Raw genomic sequence first — 26,199 nt, 5'->3', positions numbered from 1 at the left:
AGAAGACACATAATTAGGTGGTCGTCATTGATGTCGGTGGCTTAATTAACTAAAATTGAATAATTAACTTTTATGTGGCTGCAGTAAGCCGGCATGTTTGTATTGAAAAGTTAGACGCAATAGTGTTTCTACGCAGTTTTATTTGGCAGAATTCTTCTAGCACACCCGTATACCTACGAGATATTGAGCTGCGAAGCTTGATTGCCGTTCGCATGATTACGCATGCTAGACAGGGACAATCGGCGCAAAGCTCCTCCTTTTTGTTCTGTGTTTCCATAGCGGTCCGCCTACTCCGAATTGCGATAACGCCAGCCAAGACTGAAAGAATGCAATTTATCACTTTTACCTGTCTTCACCTCGCTGTCAAACTATACACCGTACACAGCAGGCAAGTCACTAAAGGGGGAAGCTCTGCGCCGGCCTTCACTGTCTAGCGTGCGTAATCATTCAAACGGCAATTAAATTTCGCAGTTCGATATCTCGGAGTACGAATGCGCTAGAAAAATTCTGCCGCATGAAACTGCGAAAAAACAAGATTGCGTCTAACTCTTTAATACAAACAGGCCTGCTTACTGCAGCCGATGAAAAGTTAAATATTCAATTTTAGTTAATTATGCTACCGACATAAATAGTTAGTACCTCATTGTGTGTCTTCCTTGGCGCATGACCTCACTTTAGCGGTGGTCTTCACGTACATCTAAGCGCCGATTTTTTAAAAAAACCTGTCGACCTAAATATGACCACCCTGTAGATTCTTGCTCAGGAATTGCTCTCAGGAATAACTGTGTTCTGCTGTGGAATGAGGACCGTAAGATACGCATGTGATAAGATGTAACTTCAAAGTCTCGCATAGTGCCCAGCATGTAATGTTCGATCGAATTCTCTGCTCCGAAAAAACTTATTGGCCCACGAAGAAGGGAATTAAACTTACCCTAATGTTCATTCGAACCAGCTAATCTGAAGTTACGATTTCCTGAGTGCAGCCTTAGTGTTTTTTCCAGCGAAGACCTAGGGGGCGTCACTGTTCTACAAGCAGCAGCTGGCTCATAATTCCTCTAGTTTGAGCTTACTTGATGAGAGCCAGTACGCTGCAGCTATCCGGAGGAAATGGAGGAGATGGTGTGCTGGAGAATACGAGCAAGTCGGAGGAGTTCGTGAAATAGCGAGCTCTTTTAATCAGCTTTTTAGCGGGCAACAAAGCGGTGACACAAAATTTAGGGCAAACGTTGGCGCAAACTTAATTTCTCTTGGGCGTTACCCCCCAAAAATACATGTACATACATGCACACTTTTATTTTGACTGTACTCACTTTGAAAATTGAGCCTATTGAAAAACTAATTCACTCAAAATGCATGCCCAAGTGACAAGACGTATAAGCAGCTTAAGATCTAAGTCATGTCTTGTTCTTGGAAATGGGGCCTAATAATAACTAATTGGCTAAAGATGCATATCCGAGCGATGAGACGTATACGATCGAGGTTAATAGCACGCATTGAATGCCGTGAGACTTTAGCGGTAACTACATGCTGATATTACACACATCGGGATGTTCGTTTTCCAACACCTCGCTTTTCAAAAATCCGTGGAGCCTCGGGAGTTTTTGTTCCCAGAAATTAAAAAAACATAGAACCCTAGACTAACAGGCTTCCCTTATTACATATATTATGAAAACTGGTTGGTACATTTTTTCCCCAGTAACTGCGAAACGCGAACTCATTATCCGAAGTAAAAATATACTCCAGTTGTTAGAGCATGACGGAGCTTTCAGAGCGTGACATCCGGTAACGCATGAGTGGCGTTCTACTGCATATATAAACAGACGTGGCCTTGCTGATTTTCGCGATTAGAGCCGACGTATATGCTCCGTCTCCCCCTCCTATTGTCCTTTTACTGGCACTCTCCCTTGCCATTCGAACCGACAGCCATTCTTATAAAACGTTGAGCTGAGCATCGAACGAAGGACTGCCCAAAGCGTACCCTTAGTTTTCTTAGCATAAGATGTACGTTCATTATTTCATTAGTTTGGCTACCTCACCACGCGCAAGTTTATTAAAATTATGCATAACATTAATGCGCGAATAGTTTTATTAAGCCATAGGGGCGTTTGGAATATACGCAATGAGGGAGTAGAACTTTTTTCCACAATTTGTTCCAACTTGATTTGGACAGCTTTCCTGTTTATTTAGGCCCCGGACCACCAATTACGGTGCAGTGCAAGCCGCGGTATCTAATCGTTGTTTTCGCGAGTCGTACTAACAAGCAGTCAAGATACTGCACGTTTAATCTGCCGACGACAAAGCTCCCGCCGGAGCCCATTCCCTCACGGGTGCCACGACGTAATGGAGAGCTCCTTTAATTTCGAACAGCCGCTTCCGGCACCAACTGCACAAACGCAAAGGGAAACATTAGACGATTTCTTGCCGGACGCACGCTCCGTCTCTCTCCGGCCCGAGTTCTGACAAAAACGTTGCCTCTCCCGCGCAGCCGCGCAGCTGGAATCCGAAACTGCACTACAAAGAGAGGACGGAATTACGGCCCGCCGAAATGAGTGGGCGTCCGCACGGAGCCGTGGGAGCGAAAAATCCACTGCCGCGCAACGCCCGCTAGACGACGACGTTTCACAATTTTCCGATCGATGCTGGCGTGACCAGCAGCAGCAGCTCGACCCCCGTCGCCTCACCCCCCTCCATCACCCGGCTCGGTACGTCTCTATTAGCGGAGAAATGAGAGAGGCTTTCTCATTTCCACTTACAAATAGGTTATTACGGACCCGTCGCCGAACCCGCCTGGCGTTCGGATGATTAAACAGGACGAATTATACTAAATAGAGCCGCCGGGCGAAAAAATGGAAGCAGACGAAACGTACTTGCCGGCGGTGCCCACGTTTGACGGGCGTATCATTTGTCGCGCTTTCAAATGCGAAATGGGAGGTGAATAATGGCAATGCACCGGCGAAGCGTACATTCGAAGCTACGGCCCTATCGATCACGGCACGTACTCATTACGTTCCGGCGTGCCTGTCGCGTCGCACGTCGCAGTAATACGAACTGCTTGTAATCAGAGAGCCTGTTGAACAGGCGCAGCTGCTTAGCGCCAGGATAAAATATAAAAGGGCCTGTAAATGTAAGTAGCTCAAACTTCAAATGGACTACGCGGGCGGCGAGGGAAGGACGAATGGAAAGGTGCTCTGTTGGCTACCCCACACTGCGGGGAGCCGGGGGTCGAGATTGGAGGAGAAAATAGCTTATTGACAAAGCCGTCGAGCACACATAGTGAGGTAATGGAATGCCTGACTGGGCTGGACAAGCAAGTAAGCGAGCTAGTGGGAAAGGGAGGAAAGAAACAAGGAACCAGGAATTTCTGGCGGAACGCGTTTTGGTTGTGTTCTTTCTCGGCCAATCCCGTGCCCCAGGATCTGTAATATGTTCGTGTCGACGAGTTCTTTTAGGTAATACAAGATGACCAAAGTAATAGTGCCTTCTTGACAGCAGGTGACCCTCTGAATCCCTCTAGCTCATGCGTCGCAGCAACACCAGCGTGCGCATGTGGAATCAGCGTAGCTCGGGGGCGAATGGTGACGCTGCGCCAGAGTCGCTTGATAAATATACATGTGTCACAAAATGCGTATACTGTGTGTGTGTCATTGAAGCAGCAGTAAGCATGAGAATCACACTATCTTAGACAACCAGGAAAGCTAAGAATAACAAGCTGAAGCTTAGCTCAGGTGGCGTATATCCTGGCATTGCCGAGCTGAGACACTGCTAATTTTTTCAGACAAGTCGCTCCTACAAATTTATCTCCACCTGTATTTTCTCTCTTCTGCTCCAAGTAGAGGAAAATTATGCGAAACACAATAAAATAAAGACGACAGAAGGGGATAGCTAAGGTGCTTATTCGATTCACGCTAGATGCTCACACGAATATTGTCAACAATATATCAATTTAGCTGCCGAGAACAGTGGGTCGGTAGGTGCTTGTACTTACTGTACTGGTGGTTGTTGATATAATAGATTATACAGTCGCTTAATCATCGCAGTAAGCTGGTGTTCGCATTCAATTTGTTTAAATTTTCTCCGTATACAGTGTGTGCGTATGCTAAAGAATAGAAAGAATCTGTATTTCACTGGATTTCCGTCATTCCGCACAGGATAAATACTAAATCAGATTTTATCGCAAGTAATATAAACACCAAAACGCCCAGGGTTTAAGAGGGGTGCATACATTTCATAACCGTTACTTTCATTTGCCTGAAGAATGTCAACGTTCGGGATCAACACTGACCGCTGACTACACATGTATACAATTAGTTTAAGGCTCTTTTTTCCCGTTGCAAAGTGGTTGAATAGGGCTGTTACACTTTGAAGAGTGTTCCGTTTTTCTAATTCTTCCTTCAGGTTTTTATTAACAACAGCATTTTTAGAGGATTCCTTAATAAAATATTCATTGTGCACGTAGTAGCAGCACTGAGCATTTATTGACATAAGCGTCTTCTTATTTTAACTACCTTCTTTTTATAAACTTTTACCATCTCTAGATATACTATATTTTTTGATTATGTGAGATTTATTATATTTTTACCATATTCCTGAGATGATTTTTCCTTATCTAGGTTACATTGCTCATGGTCCAACCTAAATAATAAGAATAAATGTTCCTAAAAGTGCATGCAGTTTTAATTGTTGAAGTAATTAACTTTGAGACAATAACGTTGACCTCATACCTGCTTACTCCGAATGTTTTCACGAACTGAATTTAGACACTCTATATGCACATGGACGCACAAAATGCCCTACAGAGCCCTAAAAACACAAAGAAAGGATCTGCCGAGTAACCAGTCCACAATATAGCACTGCAAAGCGCGGCACGCGACAGTGAAAGAAAGCCGCGTATTTATTCCCCTGAATCCGGGATGAGAAAAATCTCTTATTCAAGATTCCGCGCGCGACCCCGGACATTCATCTAATCACGCCGCTGCAGCCTCGCACTCCGCTGACACTGCTCCCTGCGTAAAACCAAGTTACCGACATGATGAACGATCGCGAAATAAAAGCCGTCATGCGAAAAACAACGAGGATAAAAAGAACGAACCAAGTTTCTCTTCCGGATCTTATTTTTGCTCGAGTTGTTCCCTCTGAAACAGCAGCAGCAGCGATGTCGGACCTGCTACGGAATTCACGCCGCTTGTATGTATTTTTTTCACGGTTTTCCCCATCCGCCAGTATTTTCCGGTTATCGCTATGTATTTATCGCTTCTCTTAGTTTTTAGTTTTTTTCTGTCACATTGGTTGTATTGTCACGACTCTTACGACGGGCTATTTATCCCCGTTAAATAATGACGTGCATTGCTTTTGGGTCGAGTTCGCAATGACCTAAAATAAACGCCGGCGAAGCAGGATTGATTATTCGCGGTTGGCCTTTCAAACCGCGGGACTTTCACCTACACATCGCAAGCAGATGACCCCAGCGTACCTGAATTTGCGATTTCTTTTTGAAAATTCTCTTCTTTTTTTTTTTTAATCGCGAGGCCCGCTATTCCACTGTTTTCAGTTGGTAAAGTTTTAAGCTTTCCGAAATTTTTCCGAACACGACGCGAATAAAACTGGTGCCCTTATCTCGCTTCCTGACTGAAAACAAATGGAGTTTCGGCGAGCACCAGAATCGAAAAACGTGTTTTTCCGTAGAAAGCCTTACACGGCCCCTTTCCCGCTTAAGTGGCTGCTGCTGTGGATGTTAGGACACGGGTTCACTGGTATTTATTTTATACAGGCAAGTGGGTCCCCTTTTTTCAAAAGTAAGTAGCCCAGCAAGGACGGAAGCTCTCAACTGTTTCATTACCCAAGTAATCGGTGACAAAGCACACAAGGAGATATGGTTCGTCGCTATCTCAATGCGCTAGGCGAAGATGCGATAAGGTACTCATTTACTTCTTAACCTCTCATTTGTCGCGCACTGCATGAGCTCGCCCTATTTGCTCTGCCTCAATTGGGAAGGCGGCCGCGCCTCGCGGGAAATTACCCGGCCCCTTCGGGTTCGGCAACTAAATGCTAAAGTCACTCTGTCGTAGTTACCGAAAAATGTTAAGTTGCCGCGCATTACTCAGATATTAACGCGTGGAGACGTTACTTGTTGCTTTAGGTGGCTTTTAATGGCATCAAATGGTTATTTTAACGAAGAAATCTAGTTTGATTTGATTTGATTTTTATTTCTTGGCAAAAACCAAGGGGAGGCTGAGACTAAAGGCGAACGTGGCCTGACAGAGGCCTCAGCCACCCGATTTACAGCGTACATAACAACACGTCTGTTCAAAAATTTGTCTCTAATCCTTTGCTATTTTAAGAAATTAAAACATCCTTAGAACGGGAACCAAGTGAGCTGGTTGGCGCACGTTAAAAACGTGGAAAACAGCCCGAATAAACGCGACGCAGAGTAGAACAGACACACGCAAACGGCGCTGACTAACAACCAAACTTTTATTGCTTGCAGGCGGCTTAAGCACACATTTACAATGTGAGAGCCGGCGGCCACTTACCTGCAAACTGTCGCCAGTGTAAGTGCGAACCGGAATTTGACCAGTGTCGAATCATTCGAAGATAAGCCGAGAAACGCGCACGTGAAAGCTATGAAGCTTTTTTGCATCAGTCAGAGGGGTGACAAGTGTGTAAGCAAACCATCTGTGTTATTGTATGAAAATGAAATCATGTATCTTTCGAATGAATAACTGGGCTTAAATTTATCGATGAATGTGAGCGCTTTATTTGACAAGAACCTTCGTTCTTTTTTTGTTTTTTTCGCCTCCTTTCCTTTTTCCATTTCCATTGCTTTGTAGATGTGTACTTAAGCTGGCTGCAAGCAATAAAAGTTTGGTTGTTGGTCAGCGTCGTGTATGTGTGTTCTACTCTGCGTCCCGTTTATTCGCGCTGTTTTCCACGTTTTAGAACATTCAGGGGTAGTGAGCAGGATGAGGCATTTACCGAGAACCTTCTTATTTTGCTGCTAAAAGTGTTCGGAATGGAAGACAACCATCAACGCGGGGGTTAAAGTAAAGCATGCGGCCAGTAATGACATCTTGTCGTAGAGTCTCTTATAGAGCTCAGAGGGGTGAGACGGCGAACAATGCGAGAAGGTGGGTGGAAAAAAGCGAGACCTCAGCGAATAATAGAGTGGTGGACGTTCCTGGTAACAAATGTTCTGCCATTAAATGTGACCTTAGCCAAATCCCGCTTGAAAATAAAGAAAAAAGGTACAGGAAAAAATGAGGATTGGAATGGAGATGATTTCGATTCCTGCAGCTTCAGCGCTTGCCGGGCTTGTTTACTTTCTTCTTTCTTTTTCTTTCTTTCTTCCTTTCTTTCTCTCCTTCTTTTTTGCCCTTTCTTCCAACTTTCTTTCTGTGTTTTCCTTCCTTTCTTGTTTCTCTCTTCCTTCGTCACTGTTTTCTTCCTTCCTTCCTTCCTTCCTTCCTTCCTTCCTTCCTTCCTTCCTTCCTTCCTTCCTTCCTTCCTTCCTTTCTTTCTTTCTTTCCTTCTTTCTTTCTTTCCCTTCTCACTTTCGTTCTCTTTTTCTTTTTCTTTTTCTTAATTTCTTTCCTGTTTCGTTCTCTCTTTTTCTTTCTTCCCTTTTCTCGGTTTTTCCTTCCTTTCCTCCTTCCTTGCTTCATTTCTTCCTTCCTTCATTTCTATCTTTTTCTTTCTTTCTTTCTTTCGTTTCTCACTTTCGTTCTCTTTTTCTTTTTCTTTATTTCTTTCCTGTTTCTTTCTCTCTTTTTCTTTCTCCCCCTTTCTCGGTGTTTCCTTCCTTGCTTCCTTCCTTCCTTCCCTCCTTCCCTCCTTCGTTTCTTCCTTCCTTCCTTCCTTACTTTCCTTGTTTTTTAATTCTTTTTCTCTCTCTCTCTCTCTCTCTCTCTCTCTCTCTCTCTCTCTCTCTCTCTCTCTTTATTTTTCTTCGTTCTTTCTTTCTTTATTTCTTTTTTTTTCGTGGTCTGAGGCAACGACGCAGCCTTGCGCCTTTTAAAGCAAGGAGGTCACCGGAACGACTTCACTGCAAAGCAAACACTCCTTTAGGAAAGCCTCCATCCATTAAGTTACTTCTTCTCTCCAAAAATATACCATTACAAGACCGTACCCGTTTCCTCTTACTTCAGGAGCTTTGCGTATTTTAGTTGCCTTGCTTCTTGCACTTGTACTGGCGACTTTTTACGGCTCCCTGTGGTTAAGAGCATTTTAATCCTATTGCGTTCAATAGCTCAACTTCGCCTCGTTTCAGCGCAACGCTACTCCTCGGGTTCCGCTTTTAGACCAGGCTGAAAAAAAAGTGACGACGCACCCGACGATTTTTTTTTCTCTCTCTCTCTCTTTCTACCTTCTTTCGCGACTCTTCGTACCTCTCTTCCATCATCAAGGCCAGAGAAAAAAAGCTAACGAATGGTGTTGGAGAGGCATTGCAGGTCACTGTGAATCCCGCCGGACGTGTGCCAGCTTGGCACTGTCAACATTCAAACATAGCGAAGATATGACGAAGAAGCACTGCAGAAAACTCGCATTATTTTAGCTGGTATATCATCTCGGAGTGTTTAGGTACACGTTATCATTGAATGCTTCCAAGGTAGCTATACAAGGAAGACACAAAGGAGGGGTGAGGAAAGCCCTCGCAGGCATTGTGATTCACAGAGGTGGTGATTGCGGCCGGGATGGGTGTGCGTATCTGGAAGTCACTGGTATTTTTCCACGCACAGGTGGCTCGCCAACACGCAATTTCAATTACTGGTGGAAACGCGTCGGGCAATGGGCGTGACGCTGAAGTAAAAAGAAAGCTTCCATTGATGTAGTGTCTTATGCTTATTGTTTAGGTCTCGCTATTAAATTTTTTACCGTGTAGTTTTACGACCCGTGCTTTAGCCAGATGGATTTACGGATATCTCTTTTTCCGTCAGCGCCTTACATATAGCAAGCAAAAGTTAATGCCTAATGGGATGGGGGCGTTTGGGAATTCTTTTGTGCACAGTTTATTGGCTCAGTCACTGATCATTGCAAGATTTCGTTGTTGAGCTGTGCCTAAAGCCCTAATTTTATTTGGGACTAATATTCTGCCCCCTATTCATATTAAACAGAATCGATCGTGCTCCGCAGGTGCTGCATAAACAAAGTCTGACACGAAGCATGCGCTATAAAAGGTGTGGAGCTACACTATTCGAACATTAATAATGCGACCGCAGTATTATGTTGCGGCCAACTAATGATGTTCTCCTTGTGTATGCGTGCGTGTTTCTAATACGCCCACTATAAAATATGCATGTGCATCGTGCCTACTTACAGGACACCTAGTATTATAGAACACTCGAAATATAAACATTTTTTCTGAGCACTGGACGGAAAAGTCCTGAGTCCATTGTAAGCTATGCCATGTACGTTTGCATTTTTTGTTAATTCGTGGAGACGTGTTTTGTTGTCTGATGTTGTTTTTATGTGGATGCGTGGAGCTGAACCGTGCGACACACATAGAAGGAACCTTGAAGGCAAGTTTAAATGAACAGGTTGAGATAAAATAATGCTCTGAGTATTGAAGTTCTACACGATGAAGCAATGGTAAGGTTAAATAACCTAAATAAGCGCATTTAAATGCTTGAAAAGGATTTGCTTCAGCTTGACGACATCAACGATGCAGTTACTGCTCGATTGATGATTTGAGGCTCTCTTATTGATACGGAAGCCACTGAAAGCTTCAAAACTCGGTAAAAAATGGCATCAAAGACGTCCGCGGATCCGCCACTGTGGCTGGGTGCAGAAAAGGGGAAAGAGTCTCACTAACCTGTAGTCACCCTGTTGGAGCCGAATCTTCTCGAAGGTTATGCGCACCCTCTCGTTGAAGCGTGCCACGAAGCTGTACAGGCAGCGGACGTTCGTGGGATACGTAGACGGGTAGAAGGGCGAGTACAGGTGGCCGTGGCCCTCCGTGCGATTGCCGCTCACGAACTTGTAGCTGCACGTCGTGTTCGGAACGGCTATGCCTTCCACGCGGTAGTTCTCTGTGCGATCGATGGAAAAGAACCGGAAGGGAGGAAATGGTTTTAGAGTACTACGGTGTGACAAGAACGCAATAAAGACAATTGAGTGCGTTCGGAATTTCGGAGGGCACTTCGCAGCCGTTTTTGTCTTGGTTTCAAGCTCGCAAACACAGCCTTTGGCCGCAAAATTGACTGAGAAAAAGCTGGGAATGAAGCATATTTGGAAACACTATCCCGACGTTTCGTGTTCAAACAGGCATGTCGTTTGGCCCTCCTCAACCAAACTTCCAAACTTGGAGCTCTAATTCAACGAAACTGTTGTGACGTCCTGGTCAGGAACCACACACAAAAAAACTAGAAAAAAATTGTTGGGCATCAGTCATTGAATGTCACACGTTTATATGAAGTAAATTACAACATTTAAATTATCGTCTTATGAATCTTTACACGTGGAAAACGGAAACGTAACTACGAGAAAAAGATGAGAATCGTAATCACGAAATTTGTTTACATCAAAATAATTAGTTACGTGCGCTTGTGATGCCATTCCACGCTAATTTCGGTACACCATTGGTTCAGATTCGTAAGAAATTTGGTTACAACGAAGCTGTGTGAAGCATAAAAGTACTCGATCTGTCAGCAATGCAACGCTCCACTTCTTAAAAAAAGGGAGCAAGCTTTGAGAACATTCCGTCTTGTTAATTTTGAACACGCACGCACGCACGCGCATGAACGCGCACACGCACATCCACACACACGCACACACACACACACACACGCACGCACGCACGCAAGCATGCACACACGCACGCATGCACGCACACTCCCGCACACACGCACACACACACGCACACAGGCACGCACGAAAGCTAACGCTCCGTTGAAAATTTTCACGTTTGCATGAACATAAAAGGTCGCGCAGCGCTCGTAAGTGATGGTATGCCGCCACCCCGTAAACGATTTGCGTACTCATACGTATACCTTACCAAAAGCTGCATTTAAATTCTGGAATATCGGGCATTTCCCACCCTTTATTTATTCCCCTACATGTTTGTTACCTCAGCATACAATAGCGTCATCAACGCTTCGCATACAAGCGGAGGATGACCTTCCTTCATAGACCATATGTTCGCATTTAGCAGCCGCCTCCCGTTTACCGATGGGGGATTCGCCACTGTTTTGTCAATGGCAGAAAGCACGCAGCTTTTATTGGTCTTTATGCTGGTCCATATTGCGTCACGCCTACCCGTATTACGTCACTGAAGCTCGAAACCTGAAAGCTATTCAATATTTGTTGCGTTTTCTCTATTGAAAAGACGCCCTCCACGGCTGTAACTGGGCTGAGGGAGTCGCCAAAGGCTAGTTCTCTCAAATTAAACAAATTCGCATTTTTTCCTTATTGCTAATTTGAGAGGGGACTCACCAGTTAACATTCCAATGGGATATACTACTCCATGACTCACGGGCTTGCTTCAAAAACACCGAGCACCAATGTGAAAAGTTTAAAAAAAAACATAGAAACGTTCACAACAGCCTAGTATGCTTATTATAGAAAGATTTCCCTTTCTAACCTAAATCAGGAAATAAAACTCTCGCTCGGCAGACAGCTAGCGCTATCTAGTCGAAACTAGACAAACGAAAATGTGTTTTTTGTTGATTTCGTTTTTCACGGAAGAAGCGATATATTCTGAAAAGGAGCAAACTAGCCTGTTAGGAACATTTATAACGACTTGTAAAATGTTTCGTGCTGATACACGATGGTTTTTAAGCCCGTGGATCATGGAGAAATAAGCCCCCTAGGAATGTGATTAGGTGAATCCCCCTTAAAGGGATCCTGCAACATTTCTTCCAACTTTTTTTGAAATGTTAAATGCTTGCATAATGTAGTCACTCAACACACCCAGTACTTAGATTGGGTGGTCGCAAAGTACCTCAGCCAAAAATTACTGCTCTATGTCTATCAGATAACTTGGAAACTCGCTCAAAAGATTTTGCTCTCTTTCGCGCCTTGACGTTTTTCGACGGCTCGAATTTCGTCACTAAGGCCATGTAGCGGCTGTTGGCCGGTTTTCCTTCAGTTGCAGCAATGAACTCTTTTCGATATCAGCTTTAAAAAAAGGCCACAAAAAAAAAAAAGCAGCAATGGAAGGCGTATCTGGTGCAACGCGCAAACCAGGCAGTTCCGCTCCGTGCTGGCGATAACTATAGCTTTCGCAATGATTCCAGACGCGAAGGAAAAAGTGAAAGCGCTTATCGATAGTATTGCAGCATCCCTTTACGTGTGATTCGTCATTACTCATCAGTGTCGGAGCCCGTATTAGCATGCTCACTCTTTTTGATGAAGCGGTAGGTGCCCCTGAAGCCCGTGTTGTCCCCCTGGTGGCCGTCCGAGTGGAACTCGAAGACCAGGGCCCGGCCGGCCGAGTAGTGCGTCTGCTCGATGTCCGCCTCCGTCCCGCACAGCGCCGCGTTCCACGGCGTCGACTCGTCCACGCTCGTGCCGTTCACGTGTAGGAACAGTCGCACGAAGTCTCCCTTCAGGCACCTGCTTGCCGTCAGGCCAGTGACACGGGAAAAGAGGGAGACGAGGGTGGAGGCGCTGGTATTCCACGCGGAGAAGCAAACCATTTTGACTTTTGTTCGTAACTTAAGTCCGCGTCAAGCTTTGAACGGTTACTACCGTAAGGTCGACGAAATAAATGGCTAATTGAAGGGAAGAGTCGGTGTCGACGAGGCACCCAAATGGATGAATTTAATAATTAGTAAAGCACGCACGATGCGATGTCGCCTTTGAGTCTGTTAAATACAGCTTTGGAGTTTGAAAAGAAAAGAGCTATTAAATGATCGCTTGTCTTAAGTATACGAGCCTTAGCCATGCACTCTTCAAAATCGCCGCAGATGGGCTTCACCACAACATTTCAGAACCACCAACCATCGTGACAAAGAGAGCGTGCAAGAGACATCGTGACAAAATCTGCAAAGTCGGCGAATGAGGAGGCCCAACATGCGACTAGAGCAAAAAACAAAATGGCCACGTATCTGGTCCTTTCGTTGCAAATGTCGACGTAAGACGATAGTCGACTGGCGCCCCTGTCAAGTAAATGCCTTCCTTCTCTTTCCCGCTCACATCTCATGCTGTTCTTCTCCCGTCTCGATCCTCCCAAGATAACACGCTAAAGGTTTGCTCAAGTCAATTTAAATTTACCGCGTTCTACTGCTCCAGGCCGGGTGACTCGATGCCAGCGCTGCCGTACGGCAGAGACATGCGTGAATCGAGGCACCCCACTACAACATTTTTAGAATCCAATTTCCCTACTCGACGAGCGTTTTAAGCGGAACGTGGAACCTATCCAGTGAAACCTTTCGTTGCTGTTGCCGTTTGATTTCTTAAATTCCGTCAGGAGCGCGGGCAACAGCAGGCGTCGGTTTTCTGCAGCTGAATTAGTGTTTCATTTGCTATCGCAAAAACCAAGTATCCGTAATTTTTTAAATAAAGGAACAGTGCAAATATGACTTATATATTGATTTTCAGCTTTATTTTTGCGTAATGTCTTGTTCTTGTTCAGCAGTGTTGACAAGTATGAACATTGACACTGGACTAAGACGTTTAGATTTGGCAGTGAGTATATAAGACTATTGCGCAGAATTTATTTCCCTTTGGACGGGAGGCTGAATCGAGTCACACACTGAGGGACGGACAGACAGATAGACCAAAATTTCTTCGTGTAAGTAGCCCAAGAAAGACTATCGTCTTTAATATAGTATCTGCGCTGCCGCAACACCGCAAATACAATCCTAGCGCTGTTGTCACAGCGCAGACACCATATTTTGCGCTAATCGCATCTTGGACGTCACCCCTTGCGCCATTGTCAGAAGTGCTATGTTTTGCTCTAATTGCATGCTGGGCTTCACCATTCACCAAATTTGCAGATTTGGTCATGATGTTGCTTGTTCTTGAGTGTTGTGGTGAAGCCCACCTGCGGTGATGTTCAGGAGCGCACTCTCTCTAAGTGTACACCCGCCTTGGTAGAACTGAAGGGGATTCCCTTCAAATAACTATCGCTGCGTCCACCGTTTGTCTGAGTCCAATATTTTGTACAGCCTCATTTCTTAGGTTACGTAAGACACACGATTTGACATAGATCGTTATATCTCTTTGTAGACCTTTTTATGGCTCGTTACAATTACTCTTTGTGCCGCAAAATTTGACATCCACCTGCAGTGGAGCCATACAACTACAAAGGAAATCCATAAAGATTTCTCGGAAGCTTCGTCATTAGAAAAAAATTCAAGCCGTTCCACTCAATGTGAACGCTGTCGGAAGTGCAGAGCAGTGATTCGCCATAATGGGCTGTACCACCATTATCCGCTTACTGCTACCACCCCATGCCATTCAAATTTCCCGCTTTAGCAGTGCTGGCGCACCCCCTGCCTGAAACTGCGCCAGCGGAAGTTCTGTTCTCTTTGTGCTTTTCTCCCCGCACGTGCCGGCGTTGCACTGCCACATTTTGCGTTTACTATCGTAAAAAAACCCACCCAACGGGCGTCCTTAACTAAAGGAACGCGGGCGCTGCCGGTTAATTACGTATATTTTTCCTCAAATGTACCTATAGTTTTCTTTGCGCTAAAGAACGGGAAAATGTAAGACAAGCGCCAGCGTTGCACGAGTTTCACACGCTTATGACTATATAAACCGCTTGACTTTCGAAGCCTCTGGGGCACGCCGCGAACAGCGTTACTTGGATTAGATTTGATTGGATTGGCTGCACTGGCTGAGGTTGACCAGTTTCGTGTAGCTCCTGGAGAGCCGTGCTGCGCAAGGGAGAGGATTGGATTGGATTGAATTGCATCGCATTGGATTGGATTGGATTGGATTTAGATTTGATTTGGATTGGACGATAAGCAGCAGTAAGCATGATAATCAGCTAATCCTAGACAACCAGGAAAGCTGAGAATAACCAGCTGAACCTTAGCTCACGCTACTTATATCCTGGAATAGCCGCTTGGCTTGCGAAACCTCTGGGTTACGCCGAGTCGAAGGGACAGTGACAGGCTACGCCGTCACGCCGTGGCGATATGCTTGGTTCCAGCGAGCGAGCTAGGCCGACAAGGCGAGCGCCCAAAGGGCTCTGCACTCAAAAATTCGTCCTGGTTCCGGGACCAGGGCGAATCTAGCGCAGTCGCTCTACCAACTGAGCTAACCAGGCTAGCAGTTTGTAGCGCGAGCGCGAATAGGTCAGCAACTAGAACTGAGGGACCGGTGCTAACCGACCAGACTTAAGAGAAATCCTCAAGGTGGAGTAAGTTTCTGCGGAGCAACTTTCGTTGGGAGAAACGTACTCCACCTTGGGAATATTCCGTAAATCTGCTCCATTAAATGGCTTCTACCCGTGGTACTTGCCAGGTTTGTCAGGCGAGACGTCAGGGCGACGGATATCCGCGTTGGCAACACGCGGAAATTGGGGTGCCTTGTCGCTGTTACATACAATGGCGACGCCGTATTTTTTGCTCAATGGATCAATTTTTTCTTTCGCATTGGCCGCGACAGTATTGCGAGACAGCATACTCACTGTTTGTACCTCTGCAAATTCATTAAACAGTATCACTCTATCTGACCGAAGCCCTTTAAAAATTCTATTGCGATTGCGTATGATGAACAAAGGCATCTAGGAAATCTGAAAATATGCGGAACTGTTGTGGTGATTTACTAGCTTGGTAGTGGCTACATGTTTCAATTACTTAATTTTAATTTAGACCCACGCAGGAAAGGTGCAGAGCGTTGTGCAAGATAACGCTAACATAAAAAAAGCCACACTTCTTCCCGTGTACAGTATACCTTCGCTTTCGGAATAAAATTTCGGAATAAATATGAAGTTTAGAAAATAATTCTAGTAAGTGCGCTAACAGACATCGCTATTAAAAAACACAGACCAGCTATTGACGAGAGAGTTTCGTAACGTAGTGCAGTTCACGTTCATCTTGCCTAAATTAGGAATGCAAATCATGTACGGCCACGCTCATACCCTTGTATCTTCGTTAACCTAATCAGAAAGCCCGACAAAGGGCCGCAGAGGGGCCGACGTAATCAAATTTTGAGCCCCAGGCGCGTGCTGTGTTTCAATTAGAGGGCGCTCCGAAACCGAAAACTGCAAACCTCCTCAATGAAAACGCGCAAGAGAGGATGTTCTATTTCAGTCCCCGGGGCAGGGCAATAACAGTTGTGCTTATGCGAGGGCTGGAAAACGTTCTATTTTACTAAATTCCAGGCTAAAGCGACGGTCGCTCTGCAAACAGTTAACCCCGATGCACGTAAGGCGTGTCGAACTGCTTTATCCAATGAGCGATAAAAGAAAATTAAGATAAAAGCGACTGCACCAGGGGTTTTTCAGCTGTCCGCTGAATGAACAGATTAAGTTCGTAAGGCGCTTAAATAAGTGCTTAGCGGATGTTGGGAAGAGCAAGTTTATTTTCAACCGAGGTACGTGTACAACGCCGGTGATAAGCAGGCTTAGCGTACATCCCGATGGAAAGCTTGAAATATTGAGCGAATATAGAGTTTTTAACGCTAACTACACATCTCAAAACGGGGAAAACTATGTGGGCGGGATGAAATTAGGAGCGCAGAAAACGCTCCGGGGTTGAATAAAAACTGCCGCGGAATCTGAAGCGAAAGAAAAACACTGACTGGCTATGCGTTTTTATTGAGGAGAGGCTTATTGAGCTAAATGAATAGGCCGCATATTTAGTGCTCTTTTCGTCTCGTTATGAGACTGCGTACGTTTTGAAATGATAGAAAAAAATAGGGCTTGCGAAGTTCGAAAACCATCATTTCGCTTAGGTGCAGTGGACGCGGTTTGGGCACAAACGCTAATGAAGTAATTAAAAGTCTAGCGTTTGGGTCAGACTAGTGAGAAGCACATGCGTCTCAGTAGATAATTTAAGGGAAGTCAAACAGATGAAGCAACAACAGATGAAGAAACAACATGTAAATCAGGCGAAATTGGAGCTGGTCTGGGCCTTCTTTTCCGCCTCTTTTTTGTCATTTAAAGCTGACCCTTGCTGAATTTAGTAGTGGGGAATTCTGGCTAGTTCTTATTTAGCCATTAAAAGCGAGCCGGATATATAAACAAAAATAAAGAGTGTATCGGACTATCTGGCCATTTCCTAGTGACGTCAATGCGGCAGCAGTCCCACGCATGGTTGAGTATTCACGCATGTTGTAAAAAAAAAAAAAAAAAAAAAAACCCTGCTAGATGGCAAAGTATGTTAGGGAGAGAATTTTGATTACTGGAAAGAGGGCAGGAGAGGGGAAGGCGGGGTGGCGTATTTCCAAACGTTTCGCTGCACAGTGCACCCACGTGACATGTCTATTCCCCTGATCAAGAACGGCAATTAAACGTCGTCATTGGCTGCGCCCCAAACATAAAGCGACCTAGAACATACCAAATAAATATATTAACAAAAACCACACAAAGATTTGAGTTTAGAAAAAGAAATTGGGAAAAAAAGTTAAGCAATGAAAAAAAAAAAAAAAAAAACAACACACAGACCTGCTGGGGCTCGAACACAAGCAGTTTGCGCCAGTGCTCGGTACTCGGCATCGAGGCCACAGAGCCCGAATGGCATGTTTCTTTTAGCAGGCGATCAAAATATTAGCGCGCGCAGTGACATCACACATACCACGTGGGTGCTGTGTGCCGCGAAGCGTTTGGAAACACGCAAACGGGTGGAGGGAACAGCAGGACGAAATAATGAGTGGGATCAGAACGGTGACGAATAGCTCGACGAGGACAGTAAGTACAGGGTCGGTGAGGAGGGTGGCAAGGCTTCTTTCGCTCTCAAACCTTCCAGAAAAGTTGAAGGAAAGCAGAGAGGGAAGAGATGGAGGGGCTTCAGGTAACGACCAAGAAGTGAACGTATATGACGGAAGTAAAAAGTTGGAAGTCTCTGCGTCCTCGAAGTTTTCTTTGCTCCTTCCACAGTTTCTCAGGAGAGTCGCCGAAAACAGGAAATTAGGGGAGTTAATTGACACATATTTAGATATTTATGGTTGGGCGGTAGGATGAATGGGCAGACTATGGGGTGTATTATGCAGAAGAGGACTTTTCGTTTATATTTTATACAATTCTCTCTCCAGCTCACGCCTCTTTCCACCGCTTAAGTACGGATCAGATCTCGCAGGATTTGCATCGAGACCTTACATTCGAGTTTAGGCTGGCGGTTTCGGAAGAAAAATTCTATTGCATGTTAAATAATGAGTGTGCTCATAAAACAAGGAAAGAGAAGAGGAGCAAAGTACTTTCACGCTGAATTCCCACGGTGATTTAGTAGACATGGCAGTAGAAATTAGAGGATGACCAAAATGGATTTATTTTAAATAAAAACAGGGCATCTCAGGTCCGAGGGGTACCTGGACCAATAAGCGCCACCCAACAGAGAAACCGCACCGACACTCACCCCATCTGCTAAATATTTTATTAAAGACGATATTCTGTCTTGGGCTACTTACATGCAGAATTTTTTGTCTGTCTGTCTGTCTGTCTGTCTGTCTGTCTGTCTGTCTGTCTGTCTGTCTGTCTGTCTGTCTGTCTGTCTGTCTGTCTGTCTGTCTGTCTGTCTGTCTGTCTGTCTGTCTGTCTGTCTGTCTGTCTGTCTGTCTGTCTGTCTGTCTGTCTGTCTGTCTGTCTGTCTGTCTGTCTGTCTGTCTGTGACACGATTCCGCAAATCTGCCAAAGTGAAACTGAAACTGCGCAATAGTCATATATATCTTGGGAAAAAGCGCGAAAAACGACTACAGGTCGAAAAGGGCACAGGACGGCGCGCTACTAGCAACTGATTTTTATTTGGAAGGAACAGACATTTATAATGTGAAAAAGAGCAACCTCATCAATTTTCTCACACGAGTACATAGAAACAAAAAAAATATACAAAGAAAAACAGAAAAAAAAAAACATTGTAAAAACTGAACGTGTTATGCAACATGGTCACTTCACGTGCGGTTTCAAAAATTCACGGATGCTTGGTTTTTGCGATAGCAAGTAAAACACTACATCAACTGCAGAAAACCGTCGCCTGGTGTTGCCCGCACTACCTGGCGGCATTTAAAAAAATCAAATGGCAATAGCAACGAAAGGTTCCACTAGATAGGTTTCAAGTTCGGCTTGGAATGCTCGTGGAGTAGGGCAACGTGGTTCTATAAACGTTGCAGTAGGGTGCCTCGATTCACGCGCGTCTCCACTGTACGACAGCGCTGGCATCGAGGCACCGGACTTGGAGCAGTGGAACGTGGTAAACGTAAATTGACTTCAGTAAACCTCTAGCGTGTTATCTTGGGAGGAACGAGACAGGAGAGCAAGATCAAGAGAAGTTAGCGGGAAAGAGAAAAAAGGTATTTACTTGGCAGGGGCGGCAGACGACTATCGTCTTCCGTCAACATTTGGAACGAAAAGAGCAGATACGCGGCCATTTTTTTCTTTCTTCTATAACTCCTCCTCGTGCAATCGTATCAATTGCGTAACCGTATTTTCTCCCCTAACCACTCTCCTTACCCCCCCTCCCTTCCTCAAAGAAACAGGATCAATTCCCATGTCCCCTTTAAGGGGTGCATTCATTGCTCAACATTCATTTGGCAAGAACAAAGAAAGCTACAAATTTTTCTTCGTTCTTTCCCTATCACAAACTACCTTCTAGTACTTTGTAGGGTGCTGTGTATAGGTGTTACCCTTACAGCTGAAAACAAATTCAGTAAATGTGGAAACAAAGAACTCTAGCACTGGCTACAACAGGGAAAATAAATATCGCGCAAGCTCCAAGCATGAGGCTTCTAACGAGATGCAGATGCAAAAAGAAAAAAAGGACTTACTCTGTTTCTCTTTGGACATCGAATTCGTCGAAGATGATCTCCACAATGTCGTCTGGCTCGCCGATGAACGTATATAGCAAGCAATTGGTGTTCTTCTCGTAAGGCGTGGGCCAGTTGGGAGACGTGAAGATGCCGTGCTCTTTCCCGTACATGCTGTCGAACAGAACGCAGCTACAACCTGCATTGTGTAACGCGCAATGGACGTATTAGGAAGGTGTGGTGCTTTATAACACGTGCAGCTGAATTCTTGAATTATATTTAGGTGAAGAGTCCAAATAGCTTAGAAAGCACTCAGTGATAGAAGAAAAGCTTGAAGGATTGCGTTTGCTACTTTGTACACCGAGGCGGCTGGCTGCGCGAAAAAAGCTGTGTTTTTTTTTTTGTTTTCTGGTATGTGCAGTAGATCTAGAGCAATGCCGTTTATATCCAACTTATTTAATTTGTCTGTTTCGAAATGTATTTATTTAAACCTTTTATACGAATCAAAATTGTCGTATATTCATTGAATGGCCATTGGTAATGCATGTTGAATGAAAAAAAAAATCGGGAAAATCGCGATTGGGGGAGCAAGGATAATCGCACCGCTGGATATGTCTACCCTGCTCTAAATTAATGTTTCTTGCCCATTACATAACAGATGCAGCCACATTCGCGGCATCTGAAGCCGACAGTGGACCTATGATATCAACCTCTGCGCTGAAAAGGCGTGTCTTCGGCTACTACTGTTACCCTAGATTGTGACGTTTACGGCAATCGAAGCGGAAATTTTTCCATGCATATGAATGTCCGCGCGTTCATTGATGACCTGTTCTTTTTTAGTAACCGGGGGATGACTACTTCTTTACGAAAGGAGGGAAATGATGAGGTGTATGCCATTCTGACTGCAGCATACTGTGCAGTGGCAGTCCTTCCCACTTCGCAGTGAGTGAGCGCGACACTCTTCCTTTCTCGAGTGACTGCGGGAGAAGAGCACATAGTACAGTAAGCCTCCATGTCCCAGTCTCTCTTGAAGAGCGAGATTATGCTGTCTTTCTTCATAAGTGACAGACGTGTGCCGCCAATAAAAGTGCTTAGCAGAACCGCGATCTTTCTCCAGAGTAGGGGCAATGTTATGTCGCTTTATCTGTAGGCTAGTGAGGAACAGATTGACGAAAAGAATGTGGTTGCATTTTTATGGGCCCACAGATAACGTACCATCCTATTATTTCTGCATAAAAATTTCTCAAAATAGGGTTATTTCTGTTTTTTGAGTATTCTGAGAAACAATTAATTTTAGCAATCCAAAGTTCTTTTGAAAGTTGGCTTTCTCGCAATAAGGCTATTATTGCGGAAGACCAAGCTTTACAGGCGAATCGATGACTGAGTTCGTGGCTGCCACGAGCGAGGGAGATAGTTTCGTAGATTTAGGGGATAACACAGGCACAAACCGGGCTTTCTATTAAAGAACCTGATAGAAAAGAAATAGGCTCCAATCTCCGCTGTGAAGGTGGTTGGATTGCGAAGCTGTAAAGAACACGCACAACGATTACAAATGCGATGTCCCTTGAATTCACACACATGGCTCTACAAAGAGTGAAACCAGAGACTCTGGAAGCCGTTACCTGGCTTTCGCGGGGAAGCGCCATGAACGCAGCAGCGACGGCAGAAAGAAAACAGAGAGGAGCGCCTGGCGAAGGATAAGAAGGAGGGCGACACGCGAGGCTAAGCCGTCATCTCTCTCACTGCCTGCCCCCTCACTCTTGTTTCATGCGTTACCGCCAAAGAGCGCCCTCCTCTTTCTCCCTCTCCCCAGGCGCTGTTCAGTTCACCGCTAATCCAAACCATGTGAACGCCGTTATCATACATTATGTGGTTTGCACTTCACACGAGGATTTTTAATGAGCGCAGGTGGCACACCCGCCGCTCTGCAGGTTAAGTACACCGTCTGTCTCCCCGTCTCCTCCTGTGGTCGTATCTTAGTCGGTAAGACGACGGGCAGTCGCTCCGTTATTCTGTTCGTGTCCAGCCTCGATTCCTGGTGGTGCCAGCAAGTTTTTTTATTTAGCCTGGGAGTTTTCTGCTGACGCGGACACGAAAATGTCCTTGGCTGGAAGAGATAAGCTGCTACGTAGCAAAATAAAGTACGCCCACCAACATAAAGGCTCAACCTCACAAGAAGATACAAGCACGTGCACAACGTATAACTACGCAGAATAAAATCGCGAGCTTATCGACTCCGGGAAGGTGGATAACCAGTGAAGCAGTTCAGCACACGACACGAAGATGACAGAGAATTTTGAAGCGGGGACTCGTTTATTGAGAAATAACTGATAATAAGTAAACAAAACTCAGGGTAGAAAAAGAGTCATCTTAACGACCAGTTGGAAAATTTTGGTTCGGGAAGTTCTGATAAAGCATAAGTTGCAGCCGTTTTCTATAACTGTACCCCTCTTGTAGATGCTCGTGTAGTGGCAGCAGACGGGAATTTTATATCGTTTACAACTTCACTCTGACCCATATAATTCCTGGCTATATAATTCCTAGCATATTTCTTGCTATGTATAGTTCAGCGCTTGGTTGGGCTGAAAGAAAATGAGAGGCAGACAGTGCAGCGAGCAAACAAAAACTGTGCAAGCAACACTGCTCAAGCGCGCCTGTAACTCCGTAGATAGTGTCTTCAATAAAGGTATCCTTCCTGTGGTCACCATCGTACGAAGTACGCTCGATACCGACAGGGCGAAAGCTAGCTTGTGCGTCTCCTGTTTACCCCGCTGAAGATATGTATGGCAAGATCAGTCAACAAATAGCCAAGCTTCCCGCTTTCAGATACGCAGGCGCCACAGCGCCTTCAGAGGATGCCTAAGTGTCGGGAAGCAAGGGAACACTCAAAGCTACATTTAAATGTCTTCATGAGTCCTGCGTGTTTGCCAATAAGGGCCGTGGCCATTTGCTGCATATTGCAGAGGCGATCTTTATCATTTGCTGATTCAAAGGTTGCCCTGCCACTCCTCTCCTCTTGCACTACCCCTTCATACGGCCGATTCAGTTAGAAGCCTTCACAATGAACGTTTCCAGTTAACAAATTTCTATTGGCAGTAAATAGTACAAGTAATGCGAAAAAAGGCAACATTTGAGCGACCACACTGCATATATTTATGCATGTTTCTGCTGCTTCCTAAAAAATAGGCTGCACAAGCAAAGCTTTTTTATCGACACTACTTTAAAGCGCCGCGCTGCGTTAGGACATGCGAACTTTGCACATCAGTTATAACCTTACGTGCTCAGAGGAGCAAAGACTACTTGTGTCTGTTGAACATGTAGGCTTCTACGGGGCTTCGTACGAGCTGTAAATGTCAATAATATGACAGGATCGGGTGTGCCTTCTATTCTATGCGTTACCAACGGGCAAAAACGTGTATCTTCAATATGTTACCAAGTGATCAGAAGGCGCTTGCAGGAACGTCCAGCTTTTCTTACCTGGATTCACTGCTTCCGTGATCATTGGAATAGAAACATGCACTGTTATCAGCACCAGGAGCAATCCAGCCATCTAGAAGAAAGGAAATAAACAAGTTTGTCAAAAACTAGCCAGCGTAATAGCTCACAAGATAGTAGTTTCATCAACGACTGTAAAAATAATTTTGCGGGGACTACAGCTGAGTAGAAAGGCTGAAGAATTTGCTTGGAAAAGTGCACACCTGAAGAGCCAACAGTAACGCTTGATCAGGAAATCTTATCTCTTCAGGAAATCTTATCTCTTAAGCAGGGAAATCTTAAATTTGTTTGCTTAAGGGTGTCGTTCTCCAACCACCCTTGTTACCAGCCGCGTTACCAGCTACTTCCGCGCTACTGAAGACCCGAAAGGTGTGCTTTTAAGCGAGCTACCACGTAAGTGCGCGTTTGTGGAGTCCCCAAAAATTTCTGTAGTAAAAAAAAATCTCTTAATCCAGAAGAAAATTAGAGGTATTAAAAAGCAGCAAACGATAAAAAAGCGAGACTTACTCAACTAGAAAAGAGAGAGGAAAATCTCTCGCTCAGAGCATGGTCGGTAGAAGTAGTTGTTTCCGGAGCAGCCTCTGCTGTCGCGTGTGCAAAGCGCTTCATTTTGGAGCAAACAGTTATTGGATCAGACTGTTATGGTGCCCGGTAAACCAGTTAACGCGGAGTTTTCTAGTGAATAGCACAAATGATGGAGTTTATGTCCCTGCTCGTTCCTCGGAAGATTACGTGACAGTGACATTATTGAAATGGCATTTTGAGGGCGCCCGAAAAAAACAAAAACGAACTATACTTTTTTTTCCTACATTGCTTTCCATCCATTGTGTCTCACATTTCGCGGCCTGCCTGTAGGCTGAAAGCGGCGCCGTTGAAGGACGCAGAAAAATAAAAGTTGCGTGTGCGGACGAAAGTCAATCACAGAAAAGCTAATGCTGCTCTAGGACAGAGCAAGAAAGAAAAAAAAAACTCCCATATGGTTGCCTTAATACAATGCGAACTATTGTGACAGCTGCTTACGTATATAGCTATGCTCTTATCACAATATTAAATAAGAATATGTCATAAAAGAATCTTTCGACTGCAGCGAAGTCGGGCGCTTTCGTTATAATCCCTATAAGAAGAAAGTTAGCCCGAGGCTGTTTTTGGTGACAGTCGAATGTCAGCCGTCTTGACTGGCACACTGGTAGAAATACTGCCAATCCGTCAGGTACCGTCAGCACGTACTTTTTTGAGGTCACTCGGGGGTTCGGGCAAATGAGTTGGAATGTGAATTTCGTAAAATAATGACATGCCTTCGTTGTCCCCTGGGAGGATTTTAAAACTCTACTGAGTCTTTTTTAGGGTATATAAGTCAAATTTTGGTAATACACGACTGGAAAGAATTGCAATTTATTGCAGCGGCTGCGGCCAGTGATTCCCTCAGCTAGTCTCGGGTGAAAAGTACGTCGTATTTTTTTTTTTTTCACTCTCTCCCCAGTGATTACCTCAACTTGCCTCCTGTTTTATCGCCGGCTGTGTGTCAGTACATCCAAATAGGCTAATGCCCTTCCATCCCCAGTCTCTTGTACGTTCACTCCAGTCATTCCTTTACCTACTGAAACATTACTGCTCGTATCGTCTTGGCATTTTATAAGCGAATAGAATGCTCAGGGCAGCACCATAAAAATGATGTCATGGTATTTCCAGGGAATGCTAATTCGCCTACGAGTTTTAGAGCGACAACATTTTGCACTAATAACTTTATTAAGAATTTCCACAAAACTTCGCAACCGATGGGGCCATAACGCGAAAATCGGATTGTTATTCCACATGATAAAAACTTCAACCGGGATTGCTACCAACCACATAGACATTTTAAAGAAGCTTAAAAAAAGAAGGTAGCGCGTCGACCAAAAGAGTTCTACTGCGGCTGGAAGTTCGACCTGGAACCTGAGTATTAAATTTGCCTCGTATAAATTGAGCAAAACGGTGCAAGCCGTACAAAACCTGAGAATATAAACGTGGAATGACGTATGCAGTACGTCAAGGCGCGAAATAAAAAAAAAAGAATATTTTTACGCGTTCTTTTTTATTCCTGAATACAGATTATATCGCGTTTACCTCTTAACTTCACTTTTTCCGTATCCAGTGGAAGGCGTCGGCTGAGACGATCCGCAGAAGAAAAAAAGGGAGAAGACGCGCATTCGTCGTCGTCCTCCGACTGCCATCGCGCCAATTCGGCAGTTTTTTGCTGATGCATGGACGCGCAGCCGGAGGCCCCATTTTTCAAACCCCGCATAAGCGGCTGGCTGAATCCAGACCGGGCTGAGTTCGCGCGCCGAACGGAAGGAATTTAGATTTGCCCTTAACATAAACCAGGAAAGAAAAATCAAGAAGACGTCAGCGGAATAAAGCGTGGGAGGACGTAATGCCGCGGAAACTGGCATCGCGATCGCCGGTAAATCCCGCCCGAGAGTTGGGAATTAAATCAGTATAACCGGCCTCTCCGCTGTATAGGCGCGCGAAGTGGGAAGGTCGGGTTGTTTGCCGTTCGCACCCCGAAAAACCTCTCTGTTCCCCTCTCAGCCTCCTCCACCCCCCCCCCCCCCTTTCCTGGCACTATTTTCTCACTTGTTTTTTGTCAATTCTTAAAATATATATGATGTGGGTTTCCTTCCTGGCTCTGATACAAAAAAAAAAAAAAAGAATTCCCGTTCCCGGAGGCTCGGCTCGAACGCACTGCCGCGCTCAATTTGCGAGAACGCGGCGCCTGCTGGCACGACCGCTGCCACCAACCAACCGCTTTCAGGACTGGTTTAATGACGCAGTTCAAAAACAAACAAAATATGAGATTGGGGCTCTGTGCTCGCGTCTTTTTCC

The 26,199-nt window shown here is 44.9% G+C and overlaps 1 protein-coding gene across 1 annotated transcript in view; it reads right to left on the bottom strand.

The window, feature by feature from the left end:
- LOC144151758 (suppressor of lurcher protein 1-like) overlaps positions 1-26,199 on the bottom strand; it is a 154,649-nt gene that overhangs the window by 59,676 nt on the left and 68,774 nt on the right. The window contains exons 3-6 of the mRNA XM_077682892.1: positions 23,320-23,392; positions 19,864-20,041; positions 12,332-12,546; positions 9,806-10,022 (exon numbers count right to left, since the gene is read on the bottom strand). Of these exons, the coding sequence (XP_077539018.1) occupies positions 9,806-10,022; positions 12,332-12,546; positions 19,864-20,041; positions 23,320-23,392 (683 nt within the window). The remainder of the gene's footprint in view (positions 1-9,805; positions 10,023-12,331; positions 12,547-19,863; positions 20,042-23,319; positions 23,393-26,199) is intronic.

This window comes from Haemaphysalis longicornis, unplaced genomic scaffold, assembly GCF_048455015.1.
Source record: "Haemaphysalis longicornis isolate Haplotype H1 unplaced genomic scaffold, Haemaphysalis longicornis Haplotype H1 scaffold_9, whole genome shotgun sequence".
Taxonomy (NCBI): Eukaryota; Metazoa; Arthropoda; class Arachnida; order Ixodida; family Ixodidae; genus Haemaphysalis; species Haemaphysalis longicornis.
This window is presented reverse-complemented; position numbering and strand designations above follow the sequence as displayed.